Raw genomic sequence first — 24,730 nt, forward strand, 5'->3', positions numbered from 1 at the left:
AGGGAGCAAAATCATCGACCTCGCCATCGTCTGAGCCGCTGCCGAAGAAACCCTGTCCAGAAAAGGCACTGACCTTTTTGGTGACCTGGTCACCGAGGCAACCCTCACCCGACAGGGTATCAGGAGCCGCGACTCCGCCTTTAACAGTGGGCCCTCCGGCTATGCCTCTTCCTCCTTCATCTGTTCCGGAGCTGGGGCTGCTTGCTCCAGGTCTCCGAGAAGAACTGGACCGGATGGTTGAGGAGGCCATCGACAAGGCGATGCATCGACTCCAAGTTCCTCTGACACCGGTACCGATTGCGGAACGGACCACTGACCCGATTCCAGCAGCGTTGGCACTGCTGCTCTCGAGGATGGAAGCACTCATGGCCGCTTTTCCACCGATGGACCCTGGGTCACCGATGGCTCCGGTGCCCTCCCCGCTTACTTTGTCATTGGGAAGAGAAACACTGTTCCGCATCCCTCCATCGGGACTTCTGCCGATGCCTCAGCCATCGGTGCCGATATGTCCGGCACCACCGAACCATCCATCGATACCCTTGATGCCTTCATTGGTGCCTCCAGTTATTCCTTTGAGTCCTTCGGAGCCTAGACCAGGACCTTCAGGGATCCCACCGCCCCGTCCTCCTCTAGTCCCTAGAGAAGCAGGTGCTAATCCCTATGATACCTGGACTGATGATTCTTCACCAGACACCGATGATTTGCCTTCACTATCTTCACCTACTGAAAGCAGAAAGCATTCTCCTCCAGAGGACCTTTCCTTATAAATTTTGTGAAGGAGATGTCTGAATTGGTTCCCTTCCAATTACAGATGGAACAGGACGAAAGGCATCAAATGGTGGAGTTGCTACAATTCCTGGATGCTCCCAAGGAAATAACCTCCATCCCTATCCACCAGGTTCTTCTGGATCTCCTCAAAAAGAATTGGGAACATCCTGGCTCTGTTGCTCCAGTCAACAGGAAAGCTGACACCACCTATCTCGTACAGTCAGCTCCAGGCTTTCACAAACCTCAATTGGATCATCAATCTGTGATTGTAAAATCTGTCCAGAAAAGAGCAAAGAGATCAAAACCTCACACTTCCTTTCCCCCAGGCAAGGAACAGAAATTTCTAGATGCCATTGGTCGCCGTGTCTTCCAGGGATCAATGCTCATCTCCAGAATTGCCTCTTATCAGCTCTATATTACCCAATATAATAGGGTCTTATTTAAGCAGATACAAGACTTGACAGACTCCCTGCCTCAGCAATTTCAAGATCAACTCCAAACCCTAGTAAACAAGGGTTTTGAGGCAGGCAAGCATGAGATAAGATCATCTTACGATATCTTTGACACTTCTACCAGAGTATTTGCAGCTGCTATCTCGGCAAGACGATGGGCCTGGCTCAAGTCTTCCAACCTTCGCCCTGAAGTACAAGACAGATTATCCGACCTGCCTTGTGTAGGAGATAATCTGTTTGGCGAGCAGATTCAACGAACAGTGGTGGAACTCAAGGACCCTCATGAGACCCTGTGACAGCTCTCTCTGATGCCTTCTGGGTACTCTTCAAAACAGCCGTTCCGAAAGGACTCTTAAGAAGTCATTCTTCCACCCGAAGAAATCCTACCCGCCACCAGCTAGAACCCGTTCTACGAGACTGTTTCAGAAAACCTAATCTCGTCAGATACGAAAACAAAAACTGCAAGCAGCTCCTCAACCAAGTCCTGCTTCCGATTTTTGACTCCTGCATAGAGAGCAGCAGCCAGCTTGGGTACTGGCGATAATTGCTCAGGGTTATCATCTGAACTTTCTCTCCATTCTACTGGACTCCCCACCTCTACCAACGTGGAGAGCATCCGATCATTCCATCCTTCTGGAACAGGAGGTCTCCTTCCTCCTCCAGTCCAAGGCAATAGAACCAGTACCCTCCTCTCAGCACGGCCTAGATTTCTATTCCCGGTACTTTCTAATCCCCAAAAAACTCGGGGGGTGTTCGTCCAATTCTGGACCTACGTGCCCTCAAGTACCTCCAGCGAGAGAAGTTCAAAATGGTAACCTTGGGCTCTCTTCTTCCTCTTCTGCAAAGAGGAGACTGGCTCTGCTCTCTAGACCTCCAGGATGCATACACTCATATCGCGATAATTCCATCCCATCGCAAATACCTGAGGTTTCTAGTAGGCCCCAATCACTATCAGTACCGAGTGCTTCCATTCAACCTCGCATCTGCACCACGAGTCTTCACAGAATGCCTCGTAGTTGCAGCCTTCCTCAGGACTTCACGTCTACCCCTATCTAGACGATTGGTTAATCAGGGCTTCCACTCAGCAAGCTGCTCTGTCATCCCTACATCTTACCTTACACACTCTAATTTCACTCAGATTTCTAGTCAACTATGACAAATCTTACTTAATCCCATCTCAAACCTTATCGTTCATTGGGGCAGACTTGGACACCTTGCAGGCAAAGTCTTTTCTGCCTCGACAGCGAGCTCTCACTCTCGTGTCTCTTGCACCAGCTGCAGTCTCAGCACTCCACGACTGCACACCACTTTCTCATCCTCCTGGGACACATGGCGTCCTCGGTTCAGGTCACCCCAATGGCCCGCTTGGCCATGAGAGTCATGCAGTAGACTTTAAGGTCACAGTGGACTCAATCCATTCAGCCCCTGTCGACCATTGTCCACGTAACCGACTCACTCCGTCAGTCTTTCGCCGTCAGTCTCTCGCCTGGTGGAGAAATCAGGTCAATCTCCTCCAAGGCTTGCCCTTCCAAGCTCCAGACCCTCAAATAACTCTCACCACCGATGGTTCCAACCTCGGCTGGGGAGCCCACGTGGCCAATCTGCAGACACAAGGATCTTGGTCTCCAGAGGAAGCCAAACACCAAATAAATTTCCTGGAGCTTCGAGCAATCAGATATGCTCTCGGGGTATTTCAGGATTGCCTCCCCAATCAAATCAACCTGATTCAGACGGACAACCAGGTGGCCATGTGGTACATCAGCAAACAGGGAGAGAAAGGCTCCTACCTTCTGTGTCAGGAAGCTGCACAGATATGGGCGGAGGCCCTCTCCCACTCGATGTACCTCAGGGCCACCTACTTGCCAGGAGTGGACAAAGTATTGGCAGACAAGCTGAGTCGCACCTTTCAACCGCACGAGTGGTCTCTCAACTCCTCAGTAGCGAACTCGATCTTCCAACAATGGGGTTATCCTCAAATAGACCTCTTTGCGTCACTTCAAAATCGCAAAGTAGACAACTTCTGCTCTCTCACTCGCAGCCAACACTATCAGCCAAGAGACGCGTTCTCCCTCTCATGGACAACCGGTCTCCTATATGCATTCCCTCCACTTCCACTTCTCTCGAAGACTCTCGTGAAGTTACGTCAGGACAAGGGAACCATGATCCTGATAGCACCTCACTGGCTGCACCAAGTGTGGTTTCCAATACTTCAGGATCTCTCCATTCGCAGGCACATTCCCTTGGGAAAGGACCCGCTTCTAATCATTCAAAATGGCGGGTGCCTACGCCACCCCAATCTTCAAGCCTTGTCCCTGATGGCATGGATGTTGAAAGGTTAATCCTTCAGCCACTTAACCTTTCTGAACCAGTTTCCCGTGTCCTGATTGCTTTACGGAAGCCTTCCATGAGAAAATTGTATTCTTACAAATGGACCAGGTTTACATCATGGTGCTCTTCTCAGTCCCTTGACCCCTTTACCTGTCCAATCACGAAGTTTCTGGACTATCTCTGGCACTTGTCAGCGTCAGGTCTAAAAACTTCCTCCATCAGGATGCATGTCAGTGCGGTAGCCGCCTTCCATAAAGGTGTCGGGGATGTTCCCATATCAGTACAACTTCTTGTAACACGTTTTTTGAAGGGCTTGCTTCACCTCAAGCCTCTTCTGCATCCTCCGGCCCCTTCCTGGGACCTCAACCTAGTTTTGGGTCAGCTCATGAAACCACCATTCGAGCCTCTTCAATCCTGTGACCTTGGATATCTCACATGGAAAGTGATTTTCCTTTTGGCAATCACTTCCGCTTACAGAGTTAGTGAATTACAGGCTCTAGTTACCTATCCGCCTTACACTAAACTTCTGAAGGACCGGGCAGTACTCTGCACTCACCCTAAATTCTTGCCTAAGGTAATTCTGGAGTTTCATCTCAATCAATCCATTATAATACCTACCTTTTTTCCCAGGCCCCATTCCAATCCAGGAGAGCAGGCTCTGCATACCCTTGACTGCAAACGGGCTCTAGCGTTCTACCTAGACCGTACAGCTGCCCACAGGAAAAGCATTCAATTGTTTGTCTCTTTCCATCCTATCAAATTGGGGCAGCCTGTGGGTAAACAGACTCTCTCCTCCTGGTTGGTGGACTGCATATCCTTTTGCTATCAGCAAGTGGGCATTCCACTTCAAGACTGTGTTAAAGCACACTCTGTGAGGGCCATGGCGACTTCAGTAGCACACCTACGCTCGGTGCCACTTCCTGACATTTGTAGGGCTGCCACCTGGAGTTCTCTCCATACCTTTACAGCCCATTATTGCTTAGACAAAACCGGAAGACAAGATTCCATCTTCGGCCAGTCTGTCTTGTGCAACCTATTTACAACGTGATGTACCAAAACCCTTCCGCCTGCCCGGTGGGGTTCAGGATGCCCTCGGCCAAATTTCATCCCAGGCCTAGTGCCTTGCACGCCTGAGTACATTTGGTGCATACTCGGACATCGTCAGCTCGGTACTCACCCATATGTGAGGACTACCATCCTGCTTGTCCTGTGAGAAAGCAAATGTTTCTTACCTGAAACAGGTGTTCTCACAGGACAGCAGGATGTTAGTCCTCATGAAACCCGCCCACTGCCCCATGCTGTTGGGTTCGAAATGTTTTCTTATTTTATTTTTGGCACTACTTGTAGCTTTTTAACAAGACTGAAGGGGGACCCCTGCTGGCTGCAGGGTTAGTGCCATGCTGGACATGCCCAGTAGGGGCCAGTCAAAGTTCTAGAAACTTTGATAGAAGTGTTCTGTGATTAGGCTCCATCCTGTGATGTCACCCATATGTGAGGACTAACATCCTGCTGTCCTGTGAGAACACATGTTACAGGTAAGCAACAATTGCTATCCCCTTTTTTTGTTGGGGAGCAGCCGGTAGCTAGGGATTTACCTATGTGTGAGGGCTAACATCCTGTTTGTCCTTGGACAAGCAGGGTTGCTTACCTGTAACAGGTGTACTCTGAGGACAGTCGGATGTTAGTTCTCACGAAACCCATCCGCCACTCCGCAGAGTTGGGTTTCTCCTATTTTTTGTTTTAATTATAATTCTGTTACAAGACTGGAGAGAGACCCTCCGTGAACACATGGCATAGGGAAAGCTGGGCATGCTCAGTATGTGTAGTTAAAGTTCTTGAAACTTTGACACAAGTTTTCCACAGCGGGGCTCCATCCATGTGTGAGGACTAACATCCTGCTTTCCTCGGAGAGCACCTGTTACAGGTAAGCAACTCTGCTTTCCCTAATTGTCACACTAAGGAGATCTTGTAGGCAAGAGTGACTTGCAAAAAAAAAAAAATAATAATAATAACAACATTGCATATGATTAAGGTAGAATGTTTTATTGGAATCAGAAAGCTAAATTTGTGTTTTGGATCAAGCCTCTCAAGAATAATCATGAGAGATGCAGTTTTACTACTTGGAAATGTTCATTTGCCCCAGGAAGACTAGGTTTGTTGTGATTAAAAGAAACAAAATGCAGCATGTACATTCTAAGGGCTTCATTCTGCTACAAGTAATTGTGAACAGGGGAAACCATTGAAATAGAGACTGACTGTTTAAGAAAGAATTCCAACAAAACCTTATGCGGGAGCTTTGGATGTGTTTGCTATACCACAGTGTCTTTGTCGAATTTTATATAATATGGACCTTTCACTAAGACCTAAAGCTCACAGACTTTGAGCATTGAAGTGCTTACCAATGAAATTACAGCCTTTTAAGCCAGATACAAAAGTCACTTGGTTAAAATTGACTTCTTGGTTATGAATCCTGTTGATGTACACAGCAAGGTCTTTGATAGGAATTTTCAAGTGCATGCCTGCATGAATCTAAAATCAAAAGGCTGAAGCAAAATAAATTTCCCTATCCCAGGTTATTGTGAAAAGAACCAACTTGGAGTTTGTGTATAGGGTTGGACTATAAACCAGACTTCCACAAATGTAGAAAATATTAATCAGTTTTTGTGCAAAACAAGCGAATGAGGAGTGTGTTCCACATGAAATTACATAATCGCCTAAGAGACACTGCAAAGCAGTGTCAGCAGCTTAAGACACACTCTTCACTGATGGAAGGAGGTTGATTGACAATGGTAATAGTCCTCTAGTCTTTTAGCTATGACTATGTCACACTTCACCGTATGTTGGAGAGCTACCAAATCATAATTGTGCTTCCCTATGTTCCTCGGTCTTTTTGTTAGTCTCCGCCATATTCCCCAACCCTTGCGTTGTCTTCCTTGTGCAGACATGCCTATTTCATTCTTTGGCTTCCTTTATTAATTTGCTGCCACTTGACCATAGTCTGAGACAATGTGAATTTGTGCTCTACTGAGTATGATTGAGAAGATAGAGCAATAGAGACTTGTAATAAGTTGCCATGCTCCTCCTGATTGGCATTTCCTTCCCATAAGCAAGACTGATATTCATGCACAAAAAGCCAAGAACTAAAATGCTTAAAGAAATCAAATATAACCACTCAATCCAGTAAGCAGGTCTTCCATAGCAAATTTCTTTCACAGTAATGTTGAGGAACACTGATGGAAATGTATTTGAAAAGCTTGTACCTTTTCTGTGAATAAAAGGGAATCTTTGGTATCTATAGGGTGGCCCATGGAAAAATAGCCCGCCTCCAATACCAGTGCATTGGAGGCAGGCTACTTTTCCATGCGCCACCCTGTAGTATTGTTATACTTTACAGATTTTTTTAATGCTATTTTTAATGTAATATTCTGCAGTATATATTAAAATAGTTTCTCTGTTACTAGGAGCTGAAAAAAATTAGAGATTTTACAAATGACAAGCATACATTCTAATTCAGTACCAATTTTTGTTTCTTATTTTTCAACAGTGGCAGACCAATCCTTCTGGAGTTCCAGGATCTGCAAGCAGCAGCATGTCCACTCCATCAAGTCCTACAATTACCAGCGCAGTGGGGAATGATGGGAAAGCAATGGTATTGCCTATGATAGATATGGTATCTCCAATGAGCAGCTCTTATAGTCTTCCTTCACTTCCTGATGTAAGGTTAACATTGTTAAATGCTATTATGGCATTTTAGTAGCTAGACAGACTACTTCCTAGCTCCAGAGAAGAAACAGCAGGGACCAGATTATATTACAGCAGCAATAAATCCCCAAATTTCTTGAAACTTGGGGTCGTAGGTGATAAATGATGGCAATCTACACAGCCACCAAAGATCAGAACCCCTGTGCTGCCACCACCAGAAACCCTTAGGACACTGAAAAATTAGCTTCTTCTGTCCAAACCTTTGCCCCCAAATTCAGAGGACTTATGCCCAGACTGCTGCATCAGCAGAAGGAGTGGAAATAGTACATTTTATGGTTGCCAATTGCTCTGCTTCATGCTGGCATCAAGATCAGAGCATGTTCAAAACTCTCGGGCCAACGCATCCTGGTGCACAGTAAGCCTGAGTTTTGAACATGCTGTGCTCGCAGTGCCAGCACAGATGGGGCAGGCAGTCGTCTGCTGCAAGACATGCACCTGTTGCTCAGTTATGTTAACTTAGGGAGGCAAGAAGAGAAAATGAAAGGGGGAATGAATGCTGGAGAGGAACTAGGGGGGGTTGAGGGGAAATGCTGGGGAAGTGGGGAGGAGAGCAAGCAGCAGTTGCCAACAAAGGTATAGGAAAAATTCTGTGCTGCAAGATGCTTTAAGTTAAGAACCTTAATCTTTTATTTTTCTTTTCTGTGCATAAACTGTGGTCAGATTCTTCTGCTTAATTCTTATGGTATTGTTGTTTCTGTGTACTTTTTAATCCTATTCGATATTTCTGTGGCCAAATGTTCCTGTAAGCTTTTCTTTAGGTATATGTGTGTGTATGGATGGATGTCTGTTTTGTGTGCATCTTTGTGTTAGGACACCTCTTACGTTCATATCAGCAAGTAAACTGATTATTCTTCTTCATCCAGGCAATCCAATCCATAACAGTGGGTTGTGTACTCCAACCAACAGATGGAGATGGAGAACGACTCGCTGTTGTCACCCTCATATAGCTTTGCTCAGGCACCAGTCAGCTAGTTTTTCTCTATCTCCAGCAAGTGGTGGACATACATTTGAGCTTGTGGATCTTGGCCTGCCTGGATTGAACAGGCCAGTTTGACCTCCTGTGGTGATAACAGTACCTCCCTCCCTCAGTTGAGTGTCTGAAAAACAATCTCAGGAGACACAAAATAGAACAGTAGTGAGGTGAAGGATGTAGCCCGCCTTGAGCTCAGCCCTAATACATAGTCCTCGTCTATGTTTGGGCCTTTCTTCCCTCTGCTTTCTCCCTGCCATTCATTCTTATATTGCCAGCTTTGCCTAGAAAGTTTATTTTAAAAAAATTAAAAAGCATGCATGTCGGGCAGCGCTGGGAGCAAGTGCCAGCATGATCCTTTACAGGCCGGGCAGGCAGACTGAGCCACGCAATTGAGTGTTGCAGGGCTAATTTTAGAACCAGCAAAGTTTTAGCGCACTGAAGACACACGCAGGAAGGTGCTATTTTAAGTGGAAGGAACTGCTGAGGCACGCAGAGGGACACATTTGCTCAGCTTTTGAGGGGAAGAGAGAGAGATGGCATTTGGGAGAGCAGCGCAGGAAGAAGCTTCGCATCTGCACAGCATGCCATATGAGGTCCTTAGTCCCAGGAGGTCCCTCAGTGTGTGGAAAAACTGTGTGGAGGCTCAGGGAAATGTCTCCACAGGGGACATTTATCCCTGCAGGTACCTCAGAGATTCCTGCTTTATAGGCAGAGGTATGGCATCAGCTCCTACCAGAGCGGGTGAGGAGTCTTCCCCGCCTACTCTCCTGCCAGTCCCCTCAGGAGTGGGCTCCAAGGAGGCTTTGCCTACCTCAGGGATTGATTTTTCTGACTTTTCATGGGTGGAATTTAAGGGTCTCCAGGCCTTCTATCAGGGGTAAAAAGGTCCATGGGAAGAGGCTAAGGGATTGCCTGCTTCAGAAGACTGCCTCGTTAGGACCAGGAGGAAGAAGAAGACAGGAATCCTTTGAGACTCAAGTGAGGGTGTTTGGAATCTTCAGTGGGATCCCGATGATCCATTATTTAAAGAGGGGTAGATGCCCCCAGATGCTCATAGAACTATGCTGCAGCTTTTTCACAGAGACGAGATGTCCAGTTTAATTTTGCAGACCTTCAAAGCCCTGGGGTGTGAGGAGATCTTGCTAACAGCGGACAAAAATCCGAAGTACAAGGTATCCTGCTTTTCCTCTGCATGAGGCCATCCCGAAGCTGATAGATTTGGAAAGGAGTGCACCTGAGGCTAATTTTAAAGGGGGTTGCCCCTTAGCAGGATTGTATCCTATGGATCCTAAAGTGAGGGAGCAACTCCGGTTTCCCAAGGTGGACGCCTTAGTCTGTGCTATAATGAAGCGGACCACCATTCGGGAGGAAGGAGGTGCAACTTTAAAAAAAAACAAACAAACCCAATAACAAAAAAACCATCAAGATCGGAAGAGTGAGGCTATTTTGAAGCAGGCTGTGAATCTCCAAATCTCCACTTGCTGTTGTATGGTGGCCAGGGCCAGGTTAAAGTTAGCCCAGGAAGCTCTGAAGGAGAATGGTCCATACTAGAGCTGCCTTCCTGGCGGATGCTGGCTATGATTTGGTGCACATGGCGACTTGAGGGGTAGTTTCATTGATTGCAGCCCGAAGGCTCCTGTAACTATGGAAGTGGTCTACTCATACTATTTCGAAATCAAACCTTACAAAGTTGCCTTTTAAGGGGCGCTTGTTGTTTGGGGAAGAGTTAGAGAAGATGGTGGATCGGTGGAGAGAGTCAAAATTTCCTTGGTTGCCTGTAGCGACGCAGGGAAAGGGAGAGACACATCAGACAGGATTCTTAGGGGGCCATCATCCTCTGATCCTCATCTGAGGATGATGTTTTTATTATATCGAGTTACAGAATTCCACAGCATCTACTATACAATATATGATTGGTTAATACGTCCTACGTGCTGGTACATGTTGTCTGCGTGCATGCCTACGTTGCTATGGCTACAATCTCTCATGCTGTGCCGGTTTCTATGTCAAGCGATCATACTGTATCTAGGGCAGAAAATTATTTGTACTAAGAGTAAGTCTGTAAAAACAAGAGCTTAAGAAATGCAGACTCTGTGTCTGTTCAGAACGAGATAAACAAAATGCTGAGAATGTTTATGCAGATTCAGCGAAAAGTGCTAATGTAGGCCTTTCAGTGAGGAGTGCTAATGCAGGCCCTTCAGCCTCCGTGGTTTGCCAGCAGAAGAGAAAAGGCTTGCATATCAACAGTTGCCAGAAGATAAGAAGTCGACTCCCTGGTTTTCTCAAGCGAAGGGGCAATTTCGGAACTCTCTGCGTTTTCACTCCTCCAGACGTTCGAGTAGTCAAAGATCTTGGACATTCGGGGGATCTCAGTCCTTTCGGCCAAGGAAGCCAGGCAAGAGCGGCACCTCCAGCTCTGGAAACCTGGAATCCCCCAATTGAAGTTTTGGAGGTCCATCCTCTAGTGCTGGAGATAAGCGGTCACCTGTCTGTTTTATCGGAAGTAGACCCACATCACCTCTGACCAGTGGGTTTTGGAACTGGTGCACGACAAGTACGATTTAGAACTTATCCATCCTTTCTCAGATGCTTTTATGGATTTCACCCCCTGCAACTCTGTAGAAAGGTCAATGGTCCAGTCCAGGCTGCAACGGTTGCTTGCTCTAAACGCTGTGGTTCTAGTTCCAAAGGATCAGTAGGGCACAGGGTGCTATTCCATTAAATTTGTGGTTCCCAAGAAAGAGGGTTCTTTTCGACCTATTCTGGATCTCACAGGGTCAATTCGGCCCTCTAGGTTACCCATTTTTGGATGGAAACATTAAGATCAGTTGCCATGACGGTGCAGAAGAGAATTTCACTTCTCTGGACCTATTGGAAGTTTACCTTCATATTCCAATTTGCAAGCAGCATCAACAATATCTTCGCTTTGCAGTGTTAGGTCAGCACTACCAGTTCCAAGTGTTGCCCTTTCCTTTGGCCTCGGCACCCAGGAGTTTTTCCAAAGTGATGATGGTCATGGCCGCAGCCCTCAGAAAGGTGGGCATTATGGTTCCTCCTTACTTGGACAACTAGCTAATCAGGGCCAAGTCCATTGGAGGAGAGCCGAGTGGTACCCACCGGGGCATTTCAGTTATTGCAGCACCAGGAATGGATAGTGAACTCAGCCAAGAGCACCCTACAGCCATCTCAGGTCCTGGGGTATTTGGGCATCTGGTTCGACACGGCACAAGGCAAGGTATTTTTCCCCAGAGTCTCGCATCAGAAGATCAGGAGTCAGGTCCGTGCCCTGCGTGCAGTGATCGTCCCGTCCACCTGGTTGTATCTGCAGACATGGGGATCTATGGCCACGACTATAGTTGTACCTTGGGCGCATGCTCATATGTGTCCCCTGAAGCAGTTTCTCCTGTCTTGTTGGAATCTCCAGTATTAGGAGTACAATGTGACACTGACCTTGCTGCCAGAGGTGAGGCGGAAACTGCTCTGGTGGTACGAAGGGAGCATCTCAAAAAGGTATGGATTTAGAGACTCCCGACTGGTTAGTAGTCACAACAGATGTGAATCTCCAGGGCTGGGGAGCACACTTTCAGGAATTGGGGGTGCAAGGCAGTGGACTCCCCAAAGAAGTGACTTGGTCTAACAATCAACTGGAGGCACAGACGATTCAATTAGCTTTCCTTCAGTTCATGGACTGGTTAGAAGAAAAGGTGAAATTTGTCAGACAACGTGACAGCAGTGTGGTATATATAATTCTCACAGGACAAGCAGGATGGTAGTCCTCACATATGGCTGACATCACAGGATAGAGCCCAGTCACGGAACACTTTTGTCAAAGTTTCTAGAACTTTGAATGGCACCTACTGGGCATGCCCAGCATGGCCACTAACCCTGCATCCAGCAGTGGTCCCCCTTCAGTCTCTTTTTTTCTACGCAGCAGTTAGCCTCACGGGTTAAGGAGCTCTAGAAATTCCTGACAGGAATTTTCCTCACGGAACTTCTTTAACAATTTTCAAAAAATTCTACCCCATAGGGGTCCCCCTATTGATATCCGTACTCCGTGGTCGAAGGTAAGGATTTACACTCGTTTGCGGTCGATTTCCCGTTGAGTTTTCCCTTCGGGGCCTACTGGCCACAGACCGTACCATTGGCTAAATTTTTGTCGAAGCCATTGCATCTGGTTTTCGCCGGTGCCCCGATTGTCCTCGGACATGTCCATCACAGACCCGCATAGAGTTTGTGTATTGTGCTTGGGATCCATCCAGCCCATGATACCCTAACTTGCCACTAAATGATGTCAAAGGGCCGTAATGCCCGCTTAGAGAAGAGGAGTTTCTTTTTCATTTAAAACCCCCAACTCCATCGAACCGCTTCGAGTGCTGCCCGACCGGCATCGACTACTCCGAAGGTGTCGACTTCTTCCTCATCGCCTCAGGAGAAGGACCGAGGAGAACATCGTGAAAAGTGTCGACACCGGCATCGGAAGGCTCAGTCTGCTGATCCTGGCAAGCCACCGGCTTTGGCGTCGACATAGCCACTGACAAAGAAATCCCGTCCAGAGAAGGCCCCCATCTTCCTCTGTGACCGGGTCACTGAGGCGTTCCCCCACCTTCATCTGTGCAGGGAGCCGCAACTCCACTTTTATCGGTGGACCCTCTGGCTGCGCCTCTATTGCCTCCTACTCCGGAGCCGGGATTACATGCCCCAAGCTTCCATGAGGAATTGGATCAGATGATCCAAGAGGCCATTGGTAAAGCACTACAGGGCTTCCAGCCTCCATCGACACCGGAGCCCGAGCTGGTCACCGATCTAATTCCCTTGGCGCTCTCATCGCTACTGGGTAGACTGGATGCATTGATCGGTGCCCTTCCACCGCTGGAACCAAGGACACTGGTATATCCTCTTCCTTCGACGCCAGTACCTTTGTCATCGGAAGGCGAAAAAACACCAATACCCATACAGCCGTCTGGAATTCTGCCACCGACTCATCCATCGATGTCGCTGGTTTCTTCGGTGCCTCTTCCGATTCCGTCAATGCCTAGGCCTAGCCCTTCGGGAATAACACCATTTCTCCCCTCTGAAGATCCTCAGGGAGCTGGTGATCAACCTTATGATCCTTGGACTGATGATTCTTCCCAGGATACAGATGATCTCCCTTCAGAGCCCTCTCCTCCTGAAGAGAGAAGGTGTTCTCCTCCAGAGGATCTGTCCTTTATTAACTTCATTAAAGAAATGTCTGAGACAATTCCATTTCAACTTCAGACAGAAGAGAATTCAAGGCACAAGATGCTGGAAGTACTCCAGTTTCTTGATGCTCCTAAGGAAATCATGTCTATTCATATTCATGAAATCCTAATTGATCTTCTAAAGAGGAATTGGGAGTACCCAGGTTTGGTTCCGCCTGTCAACCATAAGACAGATGCCACCTATGTTGTACAGTCAGCTCCAGGATCATCACTCTGTGGTTGTGGAATCAGCCCAGAAAAAGGCACAGCGTTCCAAACCTCATTCCTCCATACCTCCAGGAAGGAGCAGAAATCCCTAGATTCTTTTGGCAGACAGGTCTTTCATGGCTTAATGCTAATATCTCGCTTTGCTTGTTACCAGTTATACATGACCCAGTACAATAGAAACCTTTTTAAAAAGATCCAGGATTTCTCTGATTCTTTACCTGACCAATTCCAGGATGAGCTTAATGCTCTGGCTCAAAAAGTCCTGGATGCGGGCAAGCATGAGGTCTGCGCTGCGTATGACATATTTGACACTGCCTCTAGGGTGTCCGCAGTGGGAATTAGTGCAAGAAGGTGGGCCTGGTTGAAATCCTCCGACCTAAGACCAGAGGTACAGGACAGGTTGGCTGACCTGCCCTGTGCTGGTGATAATCTCTTTGGAGACAAAATCCAAGAGACTGTGGCGCAGCTAAAGGATCACCATGAAATGCTGCGTCAACTTTCTTCAGTGCCTGCTGATTTATCGTCCACCTCAAAGAGGACATTCCGTTCGAGACTCTAAGCGGCCGGCCTACAAACCAAGAAGGTATTATCCTCCGGCTTCCCGAGGTCGCCCTTCCAAGCCTTATCAAAAAGTCAGTCCAGGCAATCCCGACCTCAGAAGACCCAGCCAGCTCCTCAGCCAGGACCAGCTTCAGGGTTTTGACTCCTCCCTGGAGAGCATATGCCAACCTCCTCTTCCATCTGTACCGATCGGCGGTTGATTGTGCCACTTCACCAACATTTGGCACACAGTCACCACCGATCTGTGGGTGCTTGCAGTAGTCATTCAGGGTTACCACCTCAACTTCCTGACTGTACCAGCGTACTCCCCACCTCGGCTGACATGGGGATCATCTGACCACTTTCCCCTTTTAGAACAGGAGGTTTCAACCCTCCTCCAGTCCCGGGCAATAGAACCAGTGCCCCTCTCCCAACAGGGGCAGGGGTTCTAGCCCTGGTATCTTCTCATCCCAAAAAAGTCAGGTGGCGTTCGTCCAATCCTGGATCTTCGCGCCCTAAACAAGTATCTACAAAGGGAAAAGTTCAAGATGGTAACCTTGGGCTCTCTACTTCCTCTTCTACAAAGAGAAAATTGGCTGTGCTCTCTCGATCTCCAAGACGCATACACACATATCTCAATTATTTCATCTCATCGCAATTCCTGCGATTCCTGGTCGGCCCTCGTCACTTCCAGTACCGTGTACTACCATTCGGCCCTAGTGTCCGCTCCACAATTCTTTACCAAGTGTCTCGTGTTGGTTGCAGCCTTCCTCAGGAGTCAGGGTGTCCATGTCTACCCTTATCTCGACGATTGGTTGATAAGGGCTCCGACTCAACAAGCCGCATTAGCGTCCTTGCATCTCACTCTCCATACCCTGATTTCCCTAGGGTTTCTAATCAACTATCCCAAATCCAAGATAGTTCCATCCCAAACCCTTTCCTTTATAAGGACCAACCTAAACACTATACAGGCGAAAGCCTTCCTCCCTCAGGATCAGGCTTTCACCCTGGCCTCTCTGGCACATCATCTACATACTCGAGTATCCTCAACTGCTCGTCACTTCCTCATACTGCTGGGTCACCTGGCGTCCGCGGTGCATGTCACTCCGATGGCCCGCCTAGCCATGAGAGTAATGCAGTGGACCCTAAAATCCCAGTAGGTTCAAGCTTGTCAACCAATGTCCAGCATTGTTCGTTACCACACAGTTCCGCCTGTCACTCGCCTGGTGGATACAACACTCCAATCTATTTCAAGGCCTTCCATTTCAGGCTCCAGAACCTCAAATTACCTTGACAACAGACACCTCTAACCTAGGGTGGGGTGCTCATGTCAGCGACCTACAGACTCAGGGAATCTGGTCTCCAGAGGAAGCCAAAGATCAGATAAATTTCCTGGAGCTTCGGGCGATCAGATATGCCCTCAAAGTTTTTCAAGATTGCCTTTCGAACAAAGCCATCCTGATTCAAACAGACAATCAGGTGGCGATGTGGTACATCAACAAGCAAGGGGGAACGGGCTCCTACCTCCTGTGTCAGCAAGCTGCACAGATATGGGCGTGTGCCTTTTCCCACTCGATGTACCTCACAGCCACCTACTTACCGGGCGTGGACAATGTGTTGGCGGACAAGTTGAGTCGCATGTTTCATCCGCACGAGTGGTCTCTCAACCCCATGGCAGCGGACACAATATTCCAACATTGGGGTTACCCTTACATAGACCTCTTTACGTCAGTCCACAACCGCAAAGTAGAAAACTTCTGCTCTCTAACTCTCTGCGAGGGCCAGCAGTCTCCTCTATGTGTACCCTCCACTTCCACTCATATCGAAGACTCTTGTGAAGTTACAGAGGGACAAGTGTGTAATGATTCTGATAGCCCCTCACTAGCCACGCCAAGTGGGTTCCCAATCCTCCAGGACCTATCAGTATGCTGGCACATTCCTCTGGGGAAGGATCCGCTTCTGATAACTCAGAACGATGGATACCTGCGCTACCCCAACCTCCAGGCCCTATCTCTGACTGCCTGGATGTTGAAAGCTTAATACTCCAACCTCTTAACCTTTCAGAGTTGGTGTCCCGAGTCCTGGTAGCTTCATGAAAGCCTTCCACGAGAAGGTCTTACCGCTCTAAATGGAAGAGGTTTATGGTCTGGTGCACTTCCATGTCCATAGACCCCTTCACTTGTTCCACAGCGAAGTTTGTGGACTATCTCTGGCACCTGTCAGTCAGACCTGAAAACTTCCTCCATCTGGGTACATGTCAGCGCAGTAGCCGTGTTTCATAAGGGCGTGGGGGATGTCGCTATTTCAACACAACCCTTAGTAACACGCTTCATTAAAGGCTTGCTCCACTTAAAACCTCCACCGCACCTTCCGGCCCCTTCTTGGAACCTTATCGTGGTTTTGGGCGGCTCATGAAACCTCCATTTGTGCCGCTCCACTCTTGTGATCTCCGCTATCTCACCTGGAAAGTAGTTTTTCTTCTCGCTATCACCTCCGCTCGCAGAGTTAATGAGTTGCAGGCTTTAGTTACCTACCCGCCTTACACTAAAATTCTACATGACAGGGTAGTGCTCCGCACCCACCCTAAGTTGTTTTTTTACCAAAGGTAGTATTGGAATTTCATATTAATCAATCCATCATCCTACCAACTTTTTTCCCAGACCCCATTCAAACCCAGGAGAACAGGCTCTGCATTCCTTGGACTGCAAACGTGCCCTAGCCTTCTATGTAGACCGCACGTCGGCCCACAGGAAATCCACTCAATTGTTTGTTTCTTTCGACACCATCAAATTGGGAAATCCTGTGGGAAAGCAGACCCTCTCCTCCTGGTTGGCGGACTGTATTTCTTTTTGCTACCAGCAAGCAGGTATTCCGCTGCAAGACCGTGTGAAAGCACACACTATCATGGCCATGGCGACATCAGTAGGCAACTCCGTTCGGTGCCGCTTGCTGATATTTGTAAGGCTGCTACCTGGAGTTCTCTCCATACTTTTGCAGCCCATTATTGTTTAGATAAGGCTGGCAGACAAGATTTCATCTTTGGCCAATCTGTTCTGCGCAACTTGTTTTCAGTTTAACTACCCAACATCCTTCCTCCAACCCGTTCAGGGTTTCAGGATGCCCTCCTTACCAAATTCCACCCCTGTTGTTGTGCCTGTTGCACGTCTTTTGGGTGCATTTGGTGCATTGCCCGGGCATCCTCAGCTCGCTACTCATCCGTATGTGAGGACTAGCATCCTGCTTGTCCTGTGAGAAAGCAGAGTTGCTTACCTGTAACAGTTGTTATCCCAGGACAAGCAGGATGCTAGTCCTCACATATGGGTGACATCATTGATGGAGCCCTATTGCGGAAAACTTTGTCAAAGTTTCTAGAAACTTTTGACTGGCCCTGTGAGGCCACTGAGCATGCCCAGCATGCCATAATATTCTCTGCCACAGGGGTGAGTACTTGCCAGGTACTTGCTGTAGGCATCGCGGAGCAGGAGCCTTGTGAGAATTTCTCACAGTGTTTTGCTGACTAAAAGTCATATTTTCTCAAATATATTCTCCCACACGGGATCTCTCTCTCAGGTTTCCACCGGCTGGTGAGTAATCTTGTCTCGTTTTACTCTCTGAGTAAACATTTTTTCTCTCACACTTCCTTCTCATCGACGGCTGTCGACATTAAAATGGCTACGGGGTTTAAAAAGTGTCCCATCTGTAATCGGACAATGTCCATTACAGACCCACACCTAGGGTGTTCTTTGTTTGGGGGAAAAACATGATGTCACAACCTGCACTAAATTTGCAGAAATGACTCCCAAGGGACAAAAAGCCCGCCAAGAGAAGCTGGAGCATCTATTCCATCTGCAACTTTTGCCATCTCCCGCTACCTCGACTAAATCTTCTCTGGCCGGAGTTTCAAAAAGAATAATTTTGAAAAAACATCCGGAAGGGTCGGGGGACCATCCATCATCAACGTCATCGATAGCATCGACGAAGTCAGTGATAGAACACTGCTCAAAGCATCGACATACATCGACGCCTGCGATGCTTCTTTCCCCGGAGGAACCGACCACGAAAAGGCCAAGAACTCAGCAAACACTGGTACCTTCGATGCCGGGGCCTTTACCTCATGAAGAAGTACCAGTAGTCGAACCTCCACAGGGCCCTGTGGAGATTCCTTCGACACTTACACCGCCACCGCGTACAGCTGCTCTGCCTGCACCAGTTGTTACGCAGGAATTGTCAGATTTCATCAGACAAGCGGTTCTTCAGGCCTTAAAAGAACAGATGCCGGTGCCTTCACCTATGCTGGTTCCTGAACCGATGCCGGTACTAGTACCGGTGCCTGCACCGATGCTGACAACCCCGTCGATGCCGGCGCCTGCACCATTGCCGATAACCCCGTTGATGCCGGTGCCTGCACCGATGCCGGCACCGCAACCCAAGTCGATGCCGAGAAGACCATCGATGCCAGCGCCGATTCCATAGTAGATACCAGACCCGATGCCATCGATGCCAATGTTACCTGGGGCTCCAGGACATCCTGAGCTAGCGCTTTACCAGCTTCTCATGAAAAGATTCAATGAAGTAGTCGGTGCTCTTCCATCTATACCACAAGAAGAGGTTCCTGGACAGATTCCCTTTGACCCGCAATCAGGTCCATCAGGAGTTCCTAGTCTACCTAGATCCTTGCCCATATCGCCTCATCAAGATGATCAGTACGATACTTGGGATGAGGGACATACAGACACTTCCTCTGAAGACTTTGTCGGATCCTTCATCACCAGACCAAAGGAAAAAATCTCCACCGGAGGATTTATCATTTACAAATTTTGCCAGGATATGGCGGACACCATTCCCTTCACATTGGTGACGGAGGAGGATTCTAGGCAACAATCATTGGAGGTTCTCCAATTTGTAGATCCTCCAAAACAAGTAGTAGCCATACCTGTTCATCAAGTTCTCCTGGACTTACAGCATCGACTTTGGGAGCACCCATGCTCAGTACCTGCTGTTAATAAAAGAATGGACACTACTTATTTGGTTCAGTCTGTTCCAGGCTACCAAAGGTCACAGCTTCCACACCAATCAATGGTTGTGGAATCAGCGCAAAAGAAATAAAAAAGAATAAGGCCGCATTCCTCCACTCCCCCAGGAAAGGATCATAGATTCTTAGATTGTCTGGGAAGAAAGATATACCAAGGAGCCATGTTAAATACCAGGATTTCATCTTATCAATTATACATGACTCAGTATCAAAAAATCTGTGGAAACAGATGAAAGACTTTACCACATTATTACCACAACAATATCAGGAAGCAGCCCAAGTAATTATTCACAAAGGACTTGAAGCTGGCAAGCATGAAGTCTGAGCTGCTTATGACAGATTTGAAACAGCCTCCAGAGTAGCGGCCTCTGGGATAAGCACAAGACGTTGGGCATGGCTTACAGCCTCGGACCTCAGGCCTGAAGTCCAAGAAAAATTGGTTGACTTACCATATCTGGGTGATAACCTCTTTGGTTCCAAAGTGCAAGATGCAGTTGCACTTTTAAAAGAACATACAGAAACCCTGTGACAACTTTCATCAATTCCGCAGGATTCTGCTGCCCAGTCATCTCGTCAACTTCCCAGAAAGGAATCTAGATGACCTTTCTATAGACAGAGGCGTTATTACCCTCCAACATCATGAGGCAGATCTACTAGGCCACAGCAAAAAGCTCAGTCCAGACAGCCTAGGGCAGCTAGGCCTCAACCTCTGCCGCAGATGGGACCGGCTGCAGGCTTTTGTGGTTCTTCCCAGAGACCAAAGCCATCTCTCCAATCCTCATGCAGAGCTTCCGGTAGGAGGCCGAGTATCCTCCTTTTACAACCATTGGTTACAAATAACAGACCAATGGGTACTCGCAATAATATCTCGAGGCTACCAACTCAATTTCCTCTCAAGTCCAAGAGATTCTCCTCCGAGACCTCTTCCTCTAACCGGAAATCATATAATCCAATTGCAAGTAGAATTATCAACTCTTCTGAGAATCAGGGCTGTAGAGCCGGTGCCCCGGACTCAGCAGGGCAGAGGATTCTACTCCTGTTATTTCCTCATTCCAAAGAAAACAGGAGGCCTACATCCCATCCTAGACCTCAGAAATCTCAACAAATTTCTGAAGAAAGAAAAGTTCAGGATGGTATCTCTAGGCACCATGCTTCCACTTCTTCAAACAGGAGATTGGCTTTGTTCTCTAGATCTACAAGACGCTTACGCTCACATTCCAATATTCCCTCCTCACCTCAAGTATCTGCGCTTCATGGTGGTTCATCAACATTTCCAGTACAGAGTACTACCATTTGGACTTGCCTCAGCTCCCAGAGTTTTCACAAAATGTCTAGCAGTAATAGCAGCACACTTGCACAAGGAAAGTGTCCACATCTTCCCCTATCTATATTCTATATCTATATCTATATTATATACATATATTATCTATATATATATTATCTATATAGATATATCTATATCTATAGATATAGATATATCTATATCTATATCCTATTCTATATTCTGTCAATTTTATTGTTACAATGTAAACCAAATTGATTAGTAACTTTGTTACTAGAACTTCAGTATATAAAACTGTTAAATAAATAAAAATAAATAAATCTAGACGGCTGGCTCATCAGAAGTCAATCTCAACAAGGAGCTCTGGCTTCTCTCAGTCGAACAATTACTTGACTTCACTCCATGGGCTTTCTCATCAATTATCAAAAGTCACATCTCACTCCATCTCATCTGCTTCAATTATAGGAGCAGAATTGAACACCATCCTCTCAAAAGCTTGTCTACCCTAGGATCGAGCAGAAACACTTTCCCTACTGGCAAACTCGATTCACTCAAGGAAAGAAACAAGCAACAGCTCATCAGTTTCTAACCTTACTAGGTCATATGGCCTCCACAGTACATGTCACTCCTATGGCACGGCTCGCCATGAGAGAAACCCAATGGACATTAAGATCACAATGGATCCAAGCCAGTCAACTACTGTATTCTCCAATTCAAGTAACCTACCAACTACGTTCATCTCTACTTTGGTGGGCGAACAAGGACAACTTGCGCAAGGGCTACCTTTCCAACAACCAGTCGCACAGATAACCTTAACTACAGATGCATCCACCTTAGGTTGGGGAGCTCACATAAACAATCTCCAAACCCAGGGTACTTTGACAAAACTCGAAGCAACATTTCAAATCAATTTCCTGGAACTTCGAACTATACGTTATGCGCTGCATGCGTTCAAGGACTGCCTTATACATAAGACTGTTCTACTCCAAACGGACAACACAGTAGCCATGTGGTACATCAACAAACAGGGAGGTGTGGGCTCGTATCTCCTTTGTTAAGAAGCTGCAGAGATTTGTGACTGGGCCCTGACACACTCAATAATTCTCCGGGCCACTTATCTGGCAGGCATTCACAATGTAGTGGTGGATTGACTCAGTCGCCAGTTCCAACCACACAAATGGTCCCTGGATCCCTTAGCGACCAGGATATTTCAATGTTGGGGACAACCGACAATAGACCTCTTTGCATCACCCCTGAATCACAAAGTGGACAAATTCTGTGCTCTGCACAGGCAAAATCACCAACTAGCCAAGGACGCCTTTGCTTGCCCTTGGAACTCAGGCCTTCTATAGGCGTATCCTCCGATACCGCTCATAACCAAAACTCTAGTGAAGCTACAACAGGACAAAGGGTCCATGATACTCATAGCCCTGTATTGGCCTCGACAAGTATGGTTTCCCACACTTCTAGACCTCTCTATCAGAGAACCAATTTGCCTGGGTGTAGCTCCCACTCTCATAACTCAGGATCAGGGTCGGTTGCGCCATCCCAACCTTCAATCCCTATCCCTGACAGCATGGATGTTAAAAGCTTGATTTTACAACCACTCAATCTTTCAACTAATGTATCTCAAGTGCTTATAGCTTCACATAAACCTTCAACACGAAAGAACTATTCTTCGAAATTGAAAAATTCTTGACATATGTAAAGCAGCAACATGGAGTTCTCTTCACATGTTTGCAGCTCATTACTGTTTGGACAAACAAGGACGACAAGATTTAGCATATGGACAATCTGTCTTGAAGAACTTGTTTCCAATTTAATCCCAACGCCTTCTACATCCAATCTGCTGAGATCTTCGGCTGCCTCATTTTCAACAATACTTCAGTGTTGCTTCACTATAAAATGACTCAGCCTCTAGCTTGCTAATCACCCATATGTGAGGACTAGCATCCTGCTTGTCCTGGGATAAAGCAAAATTGCTTATCTTGTAATAGGTGTTATCCCAGGACAGCAGGATGTAGTCCTCACAGAACCCACCCGCCACCCCGCGGAGTTGGGTCCGATACGTTTTATTTTATTTTTTGCTAATGCTTATTGCCACATACGAGACTGAAGAGAGACCCCTGTGGCAGAGAATATCATGGCATGCTGGGCATGCTCAGTGGCCTCACAGGGCCAGTCAAAAATTTCTAGAAACTTTGACAGAAAGTTTTCTGCAATAGGGCTCAATCAATGATAGGGAAGGAGAAAGGGTCAATACTCTTTTGCATGCACCACAAATTAATCCATCAATGATGTCACCCATATGTGAGGACTAACATCCTGCCTGTCCTGGGATAAAGCAAAATTGCTTACCTTGAAATAGGTGTTATCCCAGGACAGCAGGATGTAGTCCTCACAGAACCCACCCGCCACCCCACGGAGTTGGGTTCACTTGCGATTTATTGTTTTATTTTACGTATGTACTTTTACTATAAAACGAGACTGAAGGGGGACCCCTGCTGGCTACAGGGTTTATGCTATGCTGGGCATGCCCAGTAGGTGCCAGTCAAAGTTCTGGAAACTTTGACAAAAGTGTTCCGTAATTAGGCTCCATCCTGTGATGTCACCCATATGTGAGGACTAGCATCCTGCTGTCATGTGAGAACACCTGTTACAGGTAAGCAACTCTGCTATCACCAAGGGGAGACTTGAAGTTGGCAAGTTTCTCTAGAAATGGATGCCCTTCTGTGGGTGGAGCTTCATTTACAGGCTCTGTCAGCCTCCCATATAGCAGAAGTTGACAACATGCAGGCAGATTATCTTAGTCGTCACAAGTTGGTTCTGGGAGAATGGAAACTAGCTCCCGAGGTTTCTTGTCTTATCGTGGATCGCTGGGGGTGTCCGTTTCTGGATCTAATGGCGACTCGCAAGAATACGAAAGTGGAGAGATTTGACTTTAGGACAAGGGCTGTTCAAGCTCTTGGAGTAGATATGCTAGTTCAGGCTTGTCCGCAAGAGAGATTTTTTTGTGCGTTTCTGCTGTAGCCCATGATCGGCCGTTTGTTGCAGAAGATAGCGCAACATCCAAGCGATGTGCTTCTGGTGACTCCAGATTGCCACGCAGGCCGTAGTATGCGGATCTGCGTCATCTTCTGATGGGAACCCTTGGCAACTCTCTCTTCTCGGGAGGTTGTTACGGCAGGGCCAGTTTTTCATAACTTTCTGAGTCGGTTTTGTCTTACAGTTTGGCCCTTGAGAGATCTAGGCTCTTAAAGCGAGGTTACTCAGAGGCAATGGTAGCAACATCTTTGCGTAAGTTTTCCTCCTCCTTGGCATATATTCGTGTTTGGTGGGTTTTTGAACATTGGTGTCAGAATCCTGTTTCTATGCCCACTTCTGCACCTGTCCTCTTAATCTTGGATTTTTTCCAAGAAGGTGTGAGTAAGTGGTTAACCTTGAGCACGCTGAAGGTGCAGGTGGCTGCTATAGCATGTTGAGGCCGCCTGCAGGGGAGATCGCTCTCTTCTCACCCAGTCATATCTAGGTTCTTTAGGGCAGGGGTCCCCAACCACCGGTCTGCGGTCCAGGACCGGGCCGTTGGGAGTTTTTTGCTGGTCCGCGGCGCCAGCACTAAACACTGACAGTGTGCTCTGCTCTGCGACTGCTCAGAGCACACTTTGTGGGGTGGATACTGCCCGCTGCCCAGGGCCGGTGGAAGCACAGCATTAGGGGGCGCTGAGCCGCCGATGGCCGCTGGTGGACCTCATCCCACTGGCGGCTGAGTGGTTGAACTACTGATGTGCTGTGTGCCGGATACACACAGCAAGAAGATCAGCAGGGCCGTGGTGGAGCTCATGTCACCACAGCCCGAAGAAAAAGGTTGCGTCTAAACGTGCAGGTGCTCCCCCTCCTTCCTGCCCGCGCGGCCCCAGAAGAAAAATGTTGCCGGAGCTGCGCAGGCAGGAAGGAGGTGGAACATCAGCAGTGCAGTGTTAGGTAAGCAAGGAAGGCAGGGTCCTGAACTTAAATGTAATCCTGTGCGCTGAGCTTAGCCCAGGTCTTAGCTCTCATTTTCGGGTGCATCTTTCAGCACTGGCATGACCGTGGTAATTAAATAAGTATGCATTAAAATCCAACCCACTCCATCACCCCGCCCTGCCG

The 24,730-nt window shown here is 47.5% G+C and overlaps 1 protein-coding gene across 1 annotated transcript in view; it reads left to right on the forward strand.

Annotated features, from left to right (window-relative positions):
* Positions 1 to 24,730, forward strand: part of TRIM24 (tripartite motif containing 24) — a 622,654-nt gene that overhangs the window by 376,325 nt on the left and 221,599 nt on the right. The window contains 1 exon segment of the mRNA XM_029599765.1: positions 7,093 to 7,263. Coding sequence (XP_029455625.1) covers positions 7,093 to 7,263 — 171 coding nt within the window.

This window comes from Rhinatrema bivittatum, chromosome 4 (assembly GCF_901001135.1).
Source record: "Rhinatrema bivittatum chromosome 4, aRhiBiv1.1, whole genome shotgun sequence".
NCBI lineage: Eukaryota > Metazoa > Chordata > Amphibia > Gymnophiona > Rhinatrematidae > Rhinatrema > Rhinatrema bivittatum.